The sequence below is a fragment of the Hordeum vulgare genome, chromosome 3H (genome assembly GCF_904849725.1).
Source record: "Hordeum vulgare subsp. vulgare chromosome 3H, MorexV3_pseudomolecules_assembly, whole genome shotgun sequence".
In the NCBI taxonomy this organism is placed as follows: Eukaryota; Viridiplantae; Streptophyta; class Magnoliopsida; order Poales; family Poaceae; genus Hordeum; species Hordeum vulgare.
In genome coordinates this window covers 451741694-451753750 of record NC_058520.1, presented here as the reverse complement: position 1 = coordinate 451753750, position 12057 = coordinate 451741694, and the positions used below count along the sequence as shown (strand labels likewise).

General features: G+C 43.4%; 1 protein-coding gene across 1 annotated transcript; it reads left to right on the top strand.

The window, feature by feature from the left end:
- The first annotated feature begins 2417 nt into the window (after nucleotides 1–2417).
- Nucleotides 2418–11538, top strand: LOC123441848. Its single transcript, XM_045118054.1, has 3 exons — nucleotides 2418–2496; nucleotides 2589–2846; nucleotides 11435–11538. The coding sequence occupies exons 1-3, from the start codon at nucleotides 2418–2420 to the stop codon at nucleotides 11536–11538; spliced, it is 441 nt and encodes a 146-aa protein (XP_044973989.1).
- Nucleotides 11539–12057: the final 519 nt, after the last annotated feature.

Below are 12057 nucleotides of genomic sequence, written 5' to 3'. Positions count from 1 at the left end.
TCAAATGAGGTCATCCTATATATCAATCTTTGTTTCCGGACCATTCCGAAAACCATCGTGACGTCCTTGATCTCATTCGGGACTCCGAACAACATTTGGTAACCAACGATATAACTTCAAGTACGCATAAAACATCGCCGAATCTTAAGCGTGCAGACCCTGCGGGTTTGTGAACTATGTAGACATAACCCGAGGGACTCCTCGGTCAATATCCAACAGTGGGACCTGGATGCCCATATTGGATCCTATATATTCTCCGAAGATCTTATCGGTTGAACCTCAATGTCAAGGATTCATATAATCCCGTATGGCATTCCCTTTGTCCTTCGGTATGTTACTTGCCCGAGATTCGATCGTCGGTATCCGTATACCTATTTCAATCTCGTTTGCTGGCAAGTCTCTTTACTCGTTCCGTAATACAAGATCCCGTGACATACACTAAGTCACATTGCTTGCATGGCTTGTGTGTGATGTTGTATTACTGAGTGGGCCCCGAGATACCTCTCCGTCACAGGGAGTGACAAATCCCAGTCTTGATCCATACTAACTCAACGGACACCCTCAAAGATACCCGTAGAGAATCTTTATAGTCACCCAGTTACGTTGTGACGTTTGATGCACACAAGGTATTCCTCCGGTGCCAGTGAGTTATATGATCTCATGGTCATAGGAACAAATACTTGACACGCAGAAAAAATAGCAATAAAACGACACGATCAACATGCTACGTTCATTAGTATGGGTCTAGTCCATCACATGATTCTCCTAATGATGTGATCCCGTTATCAAGTAACAACACTTGCCTATGGTGAGGAAACCTTGACCATCTTTGATCAATGTGCTAGTCAACTAGAGGCTTACTAGGGATAGTGTTTTGTCTATGTATCCACACAAGTATTGTGTTTCCAATCAATACAATTATAGTATGGATTATAAACGATTATCATGAACAAGGAAATATAATAATAACTAATTTATTATTGCCTCTAGGGCATATTTCCAACACAAGCCCCATGAACTTGTCTTTCTCCTCCGCCACTTCAAGTCGTTCCTCGAAATAGGAAAGAAAACACGACACCATGGTTGTGTCGTTCCTCTAGATGACATTGAGTTCGGTCGTGCCATGTGCGAGCACCTTTCCGTGGCGAGTGATTGGATCATTCATGGTGGAAGAAGATAGGGGAAGAAAAGAGGAGAGCGAGAGAGGAGACGCACCTAGAATGGTCGCAGTACTCTGCGTCGCGGTATGGGCGGTTCCTGTTTTTCATCACGCGAAACGACGCGGGATGCGAACGGTTTGGACCTTTATTCCCGGGTTGAGCCACCAACCGGGACTAAAGGGGCTTGCACCAGCAGACGAACGGTTGGGACCACTCCTTAAATCCCGGTTTGAGACACCAACCGGGACTAAAGGGTCTCGTGTGAGGCAAATGGTTGCCACCAACCGTTCAGTCCCGGTCCGTGGCTCAACCCGGGACTAAAGGCCCTTAACGAACTGGGATAAAAGCCTAGCTGCTTGAACCGGGCCAAAACCAAACCGGGACTAAAGGGGCGAACGTAAGACCTGTTTTCTACTAGTGGTTGATCGTTTCTCTAGGTATAACCGTAGTATTAATATATACTTTTGACATCAACATATTATTGATATGGCCTGATACGGTGATCCCTAATGCATTAGTTAATAGCAAGTCTGAAGTTGTGGTTACATGTGTTCTCCATGATAGATATAGATCTGATCTCTAATATACTTATTATCTTTTATCTGTGTTTAGTTGTACTTCACTAAACAAAAAGTAAATAGAAAGAATAGAACATATTGCTACTTTCAAGCCATTCGCTTCTAGTTCAAACTCTTTGTACTGAAAATTCAAATTCAACTTGCTAATCTTATGATCATACCTTTACGTAACACTAAATCGGCTATTGTTTCTGTGAGAAAACCTGTCACCGCAGTTTTGCAAAAAAACCCTCATGATTTCATGTCTTCAACCCACGGTCCCTTTTTAAAGTTGAGCTGGAGGTCGAGTGTGCATGCGATGCAGACGACGTCGGGTGCGACGGCGATATCCGCCAGATCCGGTCGAGGAGGCATGTCAGGGGACGGATCCATATCCGGAGATGGTGTGGAGGTGATCTAGGAGGCGTGGGAGGAGGTCTAGTGGCGGGGCTTGAACTCCAAGTTCATGGCCGCGGTGTTCCTCATTGGATCCAGGAGTGGTCGCAGGCGCCGTGAAGGAGGCGGTGGCGGCGGCGAGCTCGCACCGGACGGTGGCCCGAAGGCGCAGCGCGACCAGGTGGAGAAGCCTGCGCCGGTGAGGAGGCAGAGGCGGCCGGCGGCCACGGATCCGGGAGCGATCGTGGGCGTTGCATAGGAGGCGGTGGCGACGGCGAGCTCGCACCGAACGCTGGCCCGCACGATGCGGCGTGGCCCGGCAGAGGAGCCTTCGCTGGTGGGGAGGCATGGGGAGGAGGATGGGCGGTGTCAGCGCCTGCGTGGTCGGACTTGGCTTGGCGGCGACGCCCTAAACGCTCCCCACCTCCATGCACTCGCAGCGCACTGGTGCTGTGGTCGTCATGAACCTTGTCAGAGAAGGGCTCTCCATTGCCCGAGAAGGTGACGAGCGCGCTGCTGCTGGGCTCGTTCGTGGCGCTGGCGTTCCGGTCGTCGGAGCAGGAGGACGAGATCGAGGAGCTGGAGGCCCGCAAGTCCTCCCTCCGCGTCGCCAACTCCCCCATGTCTTCCATTATGTGGGCCTGGAGGGAGGAGCTCTTCAAGCTCGCCGCCATGCCCTCCACGCCCATCACCGCCGCCCGCCTCCGCCACATCTACGGTGAGGAGGACCCACTACAAGAAAACAGACTTTAAGTAACACAATCATGTAACAGATTGAAAAATGTGTTACAAGTAAAATTATTGTAACACGTCATTTTGTGTCCAACGAGAGGCGGTAACACATATTATATAAGGCCTCAAAATGTGTTACAAGGATATTGTAATAGTAACATATAAATATGTGTTGGTCGAATGTGTTACATATTTTTTTAAGATGGTAACATATAAATATGTGTTAGTGAAATGTGTTACGTAGTTAGTAAGACATAATCATGGGTGATACATAGTGCTACATGCTTTATTATAGGGATACTAGAAAGAAATTCAGTCTCACGAAATTGCATCAATCCTCGGTTTTCTTCCTCCATACCGCCCCCAGATGCAGCCCTTGGGCACATGCAACAATGTTTGCGTCGAGGCTAGGACCATTCTGTATGGCCCAGTCATGAACGGCAGTGGTGTCAAAACTATTGGATTGTTATTAACCGCTGGTTCTTGTATCGCTGGACCTGAGCGTGTTAGAACATGTACCTGTTTTTCTTTTTCTTTTTGAGGGGTGGAACATGTACCTGTGGAAGCGAAGTTCCTTTTGCTAGATCTCTTGCTGAAGAGGGCATGGAAAACGGCCCAATACCAACTGGGTTTGGGAAATTTGTCATAAGGCGAGGAAAGAGTCATGTAATTTTTCAAAACAAAAAAATAGCCAGGCGACCATAACCATCAGCTGAGGCAAAGCAATGTGCCAACGACTGTGGCAGCGACCATGACATAGATGTGGCGCCGACAACGCTCAATTAAGCATCTTCCTCACGTTGAGCATCCTCTGCTAGAGGCTCGCTTGCGTTGGCAGCATCATGTTTGTTGTTGCATGTGTAAAACGATCAGATTACACTGGTATTTCCAAACAACATTTTTGACATCTGACTTGAATCTTAATAACTCACTTGTCGGTATTATAAATATACATCGATAAAAACCATGGTCGTTTGTACAAAATTGTTTACATGTACAGAGTAACATAATCTCAAATACGATGAGGACATGCTGTGAACCTACAACGAATATGCCCTGATCTTGGTTGAGGCGACCGATTAGGAGTGATATCGGCGAGTCGAGTTGCAATGGTTTTCTTTAACCAACATTCCAGGCCGCAAGTTTTCTTTTTCTGATACGATCGATTTTTTGAACCGTGGGTGTAGCATGCCCGTCATACTTTCACTGAGAAGCTGTCTAGGAATAATGCGATCTTGGTCATGATGATCGATCATGAGCAAGATCTGTCAGCCGATTGTCGTTGTTCATGATAACACCAATGTGCTGCGTTCATCGTCCAAGTACATGACAAGCTCGATGCTTTTTATATCAACTAGTTATCCGCAGGAAGTCATGTTATAGGTTACTAGCAAAAGGACCCGTGCGTTGCAACGGGAGAAAAAAATACCACACGCTTGGCACATGGTTGGAGGCATGGGGAGGGAATCTCACCAGATGATGAGTTCCTGCCGGAGGAGGGGATACGATGAGGAGAGCAAGGGTTAGGTGCCTCTATCTGGCCATAAGGAGTCGTCGTTGCCGCGTCATAACCTCGGAGTTCCCCGTGTGAGCCATGGAGGCCCGCCTCCACCTGCAAGTACTTCGCTCCGCCGCGCCTTATCCGCGCGTCGCCGCTGTTCTGTATCAAGCAGACGCATCATCCCCAGTCACTATAGCCGTCGCGTTGATTTGATCCAGAAGCTGTGCTCGAGCGTCAAAACGGGGGCAGTAAGCGGGTAGAGGTACGGCCGCGGAGGCGGGTGGGTTGAGATCGACAACATTGGTGGTTGAGGTCGGCCGCGCGGGGAGTGGTGTGGCAGCGGCCTGGGCACAGGCCAGGGTGGACCAGGGTCGACGCAATGCGCTCGAGCGTCACAACGGGGGCACTGAGCGGGGAGACGTAGGACCGCGGAGGCGGGTGGGTTGAGATCGGCAGCGGTGACGGTTGAGGTCGGCCGCGACGGCGGATGGTGTGGCGGTGGCCTGGGCACATGCCAGGGTGGCCCAGGATCGACGGGAGGAGGCGATGCGTACGGGTATAATTTTTGCAGCAAATCGTTTTTCCTTTTGCGTTGCAGATAAATAATGGAGCGCGGGTTGAATAACAAAAATTATAGGGGCTTTTTTATAAAAATGTCGCGGTGGATTTTCCGACGGAAGCAATAGCCGCTTTATTATTAGGTATAGATAGATTTAGCACATGTCATGTAAATCAATTTTGTAAATTCATTACTATTTAGATATATCTAATTTCTCTTTCAATCAATAATAAATAAAATATAAAATATACTTTATTTTTCAATGTCAGCAACACTTTACGGAAAAAAAAAATCCTACAGTTCTCCTTGGATAAAAAAATAGATCTAATTTTCCCTCCAATTGCGGATGTCCCTTGCATAAAATTTATACTTTAGCGCCTACTTTTCCCTCCCATTAACTAGAAAATGCTATATAAGATAAGATGTGTCTCAAATCCTCCACATTCAGCGCTTAGGGCGGCCGCTTCCTCGATCTCCGTCGACCACGCCCACGAAAAGGAAACACCTCGAGCGGCAAATGTGGCGAACAGAGGCGCGGGAGCTCCCGGTGACGCAGGTCAGCTCCTCTCCGCCATCTTCCATCTCTTTTCCTTTAGGCGGATCCACCCCACACCCTCACCTTCCCACGTGGCTGCCGCTCATGGCCGTTGCCCCTGTCTGCCGTCTGATTGAGCCAGCACCACCCCCTCCTCCCTCATTGGATTTGACGGCAGCTTCTCCCCCAAGGCGCTTCTTCTCAAGCCCATGGCCATCGTACCCAATCCCCATCCTAATTTCCTCTAATCCGCACCCTATGTGTTTGTATACTCATCTATTTTTTTATTTGATGAACAGCAGGTCAGTAGATAGTATGAAGGTTCGAGCATGGATCCCCAGCACGCAGATCTAAGGTAATGTTCTTCTGATTTTGTCTAAAATAGTCAAAGACTCGTACATAGTTGTAATCAACCAAAACACTATACTTCGAAGAAAAAAATATGCACGAGACAAACAGAGATAGGAGCCGTAACTGGAGGTAGACACGATGGATTACAGTGCAGATAGAGTTTAAATGCATAGTATGTAAAAGGATTTCGATATGAAGAATGAGCACAAGGGAAAGAAGGCTGTATAACAAATTGGTAGGATCCAAGATCAGGCAAAGAAAACATGTTCAGGTGGAACGATGCAGAGGACGGAAAAACAATCTTCCATTATATACGAACCCATTATGGCTTTGTTAGGTGTGTGGTGTCGGTCTGTTAGTTGTAGAAATTTGCTTCATGTCCGTTTAATGCTTGATTGGATGTGTAATTTGTTATTTCGTATGTTGTATACTGGGAGGGGCGTGCAGCGGTCAACCCCCGCCAATCGCCCTCAACGATTGGTAGCATAATGTGTATTGTGGATGCCTAATGGCCGCTGCTAATTGCATAATTAGCCCGTACGTAGACTTGTTGAGAAATATGACAGACCTCAAACCGGTTACTTAATGCTTCATATTAAAAAGTAAAGTACTCTAGTAATTATGTGTCTTTTTATATATAGCAGTTAAAGATGAAACAAAAGACATGAACCACTATTGTGGTAAATTATTTTTCAAACCAATTGCTTCGACTTCAAGCTGCAACATTCTTGTGGAGAATTGTCATTTTTTCCTGTGCTGATTATTTCTGGCTGTACCGATGCATAAAATGAATCATTAGAATCAAATGACTGAATTAGGAACAGAGAAAATGCTTAATACTTGCATCATCACATGATGATCCTATGTACTTTTGTTTTTCCTTTTGTTTAGGGAAGTAGTAAACATCATCAGGACCTAGTGCTTAACAGAATCTTAGTCGTCGCTTGGATAATGCTCAGTCTGCATAAGTTGTACATTTTTCAATTTAAAACATGTCCTGAATCCATATGTCGACAGCGTTATATCTAAGTGTGCGTGTGGTTGGACCCATGGTCTTGTACCTCCTCTCTCTATTTTGAGTTAACATAAGCCTATAGTGCATTGATGTGTTGTGTACCTATTTGCCCTCTGCATTCACATGTATCTATTTGTAGGTTTCATCGGTTTTGGGACACAAACTGTCCCTCTCATGTCATCAGTTAATTTGTATTTACTTGTAACGGTTTAATCGACATTTTTATATGTCTTGTGATGAAAATGTTGTTCGACCCTGAGATTGTGAAAGATGCCCATCTATATGTGTCCAAAGAGAAGGCTGGCGATGATATTGCTCCGCCTAGCAAGCAAATTGATATTGCTCCATGTAACCATACGAATGAGAGTGTTCTCATCCAGGATGGTGGTGTCTCTGCTGAAAGGGCAAGGAAACTTACCATGGGAAGGACGCAAAGTATCGCTCTTGAACCATGCCTATTACATATATTTATCTATTGTTGTCATTATTGGAATAAAAGATGTATGGTTGTTCTGCAGGACCATTGCGTACGTCAAAAAGGTTGAATGCCATTCAGGTTACTGAACAATGTGATGATGAAGATGGAGACTGCAACAATAGTGAGCACTATGCACCAGGTCATGAATCACAAGCATTGGACGATATAGAGGGTCAAGTTCATAATCAAGGTAACGATCTATTACATTTTTTAATTCTGTTAATTGACTTGTGTATGCTCAGTATTAAAAGAATAAACTGTGGGGGTCATTTAGTTACTACTTTTCTTAATTAATCTTGTAGTAGATGAGGAAGTTCGCAAGCGCAAGATTAAAAAATGGATTTCGTTACAAATTTTGCTCAATTTGCTATATGCAAGTAAAGGATAAATTTAACCAAGCATCAGCAACTGAGGTGACCTTATGCATTAGACTTTGATGCCGGGTCCAGATCATTTTCTTTTTTTGGGCACCTATACTGGGCCGACATTAAAAAGACCTTGTATTGTTCATAAGAAATATAGTATCATTATCATTCAATCTAATATTGATCATAATATAGGTTGATTTCAAAGTAGTTTTAAAGACTTCAATATATCCCAACAAGTGGAATGTTGTATATGTTATTATTACTGATCCAAGAACTAAGGCTAGTGGTATTGAGTTATGTATTGAATTTACCCTTGTGCGCATTGATCAACCTGTTCTTGATAATGAGGAGTTGGTAAGGGAAGTTTCTGATTGCAAGACAATTGATGATGCTTTCTCTTCATGATACTTGATTGTTTGGCCTTTAGCTTTTGTAAGTTAAAATCTTCTCTTCTACATTTTGAAAATATATTCGTGCACATTTAGTCACATATATCTAAGGTGTAATTTTCTTTTACAGATTCGAGAGAAGGATAATTGAGTTGCAGCCGAATTCTTGGATAAGGAAGCAAATAAAATTTAAAGATTTTAGCTACCGTTAGTCATAGTTTTACATTGATAGATTGAAAAATGTAATGTCATTCACAAGATCTTTTTCTTTGTTCCAATTGATGCAACTGTTATGCTGTAATATTCCCCATAGTTGCGTTTTCTATGCTAAAAAATATATGAATGATATCTTTATTGTAATGCATATGTATCATACACTCTTGTATATTTTTAACAAACACGTTCATATTTTGAATTTTTGTATGTATTGTGCTTCAAATTCTAGATTATTTTGATGTTGCCAAATAAAAATAATATGATTAACTATTTGCGCAATTACATTTAATTAATTAAATATACTTGTATTTCATAAATTGGCTATCAAAATTTATGGTTAACAATACAAAACTAATACATTAATTGATATAGTAGTAGTGCTACCGACGGTGTTATTATATTTACAAAATTTGTTACTGGAGCAGTTGATTAACTATAAATATAGTGTTATGATATTTGGATATTATGTTACCGGTTGTGTTTTGATGCTAAAAAATGTGTTACAATTTGTGTTACTATAATTACAAAAATATGTTACCATCAATGTTCTACGTTTATGAAAATATGTTACCATGGTGTTACTATAATTACAAAAATGTGTTACGAGTGTGTTTGGTAACACACAATACACATGTTACTAGAATGTACTTGTAACATATTTTTCAATATGAGGTAACATTTACTATGTGTGGCAGTAGACACCATTTAGTAACATGGTTTAACGGAACACATTTCAAACTGTGTTACTATATGGCCTGGTAACACACTTTTGGGCATGTAGTAACACAAGGCGGTGTTACCAAAGCTCTGTTCTGTTGTAGTGACCCCGCCATCCCCGCGCCCAAGCTGTTAGGTATACACCTCACTGCTGCTTTCCCTCGATACTGTCACGATGGTATACTAATTCTCTCTGCCATGGATGCAGATTTGTCATTTCTTAAAACAAAACAGAAAGAACTTTAGATTTATCACTTCCAAAACCAAAAGAACTACATATTTATCACTACATTTATGGGGGCTGATGCTAGGCTGAATCTGAAGTCAAAGCTGAAGCCATGTTTTCGCTTTAGATCGTTAATCGGCCAATGCTTTGTTCATATTGATTCTGAAGCATATTAAACATGCGTTTATCCGTGTATTGGATAGTGTATTTACAGAGTCTGTGGCATCGCACTCCATATTTGGAGCTGCTGTGTGGTAGGCATCAAGAGGGATTTGAGGATTTTGGAGGTGATGTGTTCATTTTGGGAGTTCAGGGCAGACGGATACTTGTAGTTTTCTTTGTTCATGCTATAATTTGGCTGAATTTATATGTTGGTTTGACATCGTAGTCCATCGAGGTTTCATTCTCCATCATGAAACAGTAGTAGCTCGAAATGCTAGAAGAGATGCTTCGCTGTATGCAATGCATAGGTTATGTACTACTCCATCTGTACCATAATATATGACGTTTTAGCTGTTCATTTAAGCTGCTAAAACGTCATATATTATGGTTCAGTATGTATCTCATTATATTATGTCCAAGTTCGCATGCCTTTGTTTAATCATGATAGACAAAAAAAGGGTACTAGGATAAAAGCACTTACATATTGATCCTCGACATATAGCACAAAAAAGAAAATAGTCCCACCTCTTCATGTATATTTAATCAGATCGGTTTAAATATATCCACAAGTAATCAAGGTAACAAACTAGCTAGAAGGTGCATGATGTTGCATACGTGTCGTGTGAAAGGAAATAGGGCTATAAAAGGAAATGCCCTCTATTAAAGGGAGGACTAATACGAGAAATTATTATGGAATGTAAGGATGGAAGGAATTGTGAGTCAGAGAAAAAATATAGGCATTGCACAATTCATTATATTTATGAGCAACTCTTTCGACCAATTCGTTTTTATATATCGGTGTGTCTATTTTGTATAGGGATACAAGGATTTAGAAAAATATCCAGTCGTGTTTTAAATATCCGAAAATTGACAATTTAACCCGATGCAACGCAAGGACACTTTTACTAGTAGGCAGTCATAGAGCTAATTTACATTGACAGTTGCAAAACATGTGTTATTTTCTTATACATTAATTAAAACTTGTGCAACTATTGCAAAATATACATTGACATTTTATGTGAGACGATATGCATGTTATTATGTGTGTGACATGTATCTCTTTTTTGTGTGGGAAACACAGTTAACACCCCCCCCCCCCCCCTTCAAATCCTCGCTCCATCCCTTGGTATAATTAAATACCGAGGAAGCCCCGGATGATAGGGATGCACGCCTACCTAAAAAAAACTAAATATCAAATATAATGCTTGTATGCACCAACCATCGAACACCTTGATTATAGGGTTGCACAGGTTACCGCCGGACTGTTTGACGATAGGGTTGCGCTGCACTGACGTGAACAAATTGCCTATCGCCAAGGACTGATATACCCTACCATTATCAACCCCACGATAGAAAAAAGACCAGATCTCAATTATTTTCAAGTCGGGATCAAATCTGGCTTACCTTCGTAAAAGAGTCATAACAGTGAAAAATTGGGTGAGGGTTGGGTCTGAAACGGAAACGAGTCCCAATCCGCATCTTGTCCGATATAGTACGTCCGACCAGCCGGAGACGTGACGTTGCAGACGCCCATGGCATGGCAGAATATAACATCGAACGAGAAAGTGAATATTGAACAGCCGAGACGCGTGTGGAAGACGCATCGGACGGCTGATCGGAGAGGAGTTACATTTAACCGACACGTACGTACACGGAACAGAAAACTAGTCTCCGGGTTGGCTAAGGCATGCATATGTTTCCTTCTAGGCCTAGCATCGGACGGGGCCGGGACTCGTTTCCTTTCCATTTATAAAAACCTCTCTTTCCTGTTGCAAAGTTGTACTGCCTGATCAATGGTGGATTCTCCCGCGATAACTTTCCTTCTGGTAAGTTTGTCCTTCCTGGTGCAATTAAGTTAGGTAGTTTGTGAGTTGTGACCCATGCTTCATGGTACGCTTTGTGCCCGACGCAAAATCTGATGCTCCGCTGCACTTTTGTTCCAGGCACCAACGTCTTGATTAAGTGCGCCGTACACAAACTGGACGAATTGTGTCAAGTATATACTAAAGGGTTGATTCATCGATGGCGTCCGTTTCTACATGGTCGGATCTCCCCAGAGAGCTTCTACGCATCATCATCGCCGGCCTCCCGGACCCGATTGACCACGCTCGCTTCCGAGCAGTGTGCCGTTCCTGGCGGTCTGTCCCGTCTCCACGAAAGCTACCCAAGGTCATGATCCCAGCAGGATCCGTGTTGCTCCCCTTTGAGAGCGGCCGCCACAGAATGTTCGTCCTTCCAAAACACCTGCGCTTCATTGGTTCCACGGACTGCTTTCTCGCCATGAGTTACACCAATACTAAGAAGAGGCATATATACGTGTTGACTAATCCTTTCTCAAGGACGATGGTGGAGCTCCCGGAGCTTGACGCTGTAATCGGCAATGTTCCCAAAACCTTTCAGATCCACAAGGTGCTGATGCACTCGGGCCTCGTTGGTCTCGTCGTTATAAGGACCAACAATCGCAATCATCCCATCATCTTGCTAAAGCCAGGCAGGGGTGTGTGGTTACCCAAGCCACGACATCAACCCTTCACCTGTATCATTGACGTCGCGTTTGTGGGAGATACACTCTATGCGATCACACAGGCTGAGAACCTCATCTCCTTTGGCATCGCCTTTGATAGCAAGGGCATACCTACAGTTACCAGCATTAAGCGTGTCATCACAGGTCCGATTGTCACTCTTGAGAAAGCCA

What these genes read in the sequence shown, in the direction of transcription:
- LOC123441848 (XM_045118054.1), top strand. Translation starts at nt 2,418, where the DNA reads ATGCGGCGTGGCCCGGCAGAGGAGCCTTCGCTGGTGGGGAGGCATGGG. An exon ending in GCGGTGTCAGCGCCTGCGTG is followed by an intron (nt 2,497 to 2,588) that starts GTCGGACTTGGC and finishes GAACCTTGTCAG; the next exon opens with AGAAGGGCTCTCCATTGCCC. An exon ending in CTACGGTGAGGAGGACCCAC is followed by an intron (nt 2,847 to 11,434) that starts TACAAGAAAACA and finishes GCTTCTACGCAT; the next exon opens with CATCATCGCCGGCCTCCCGG.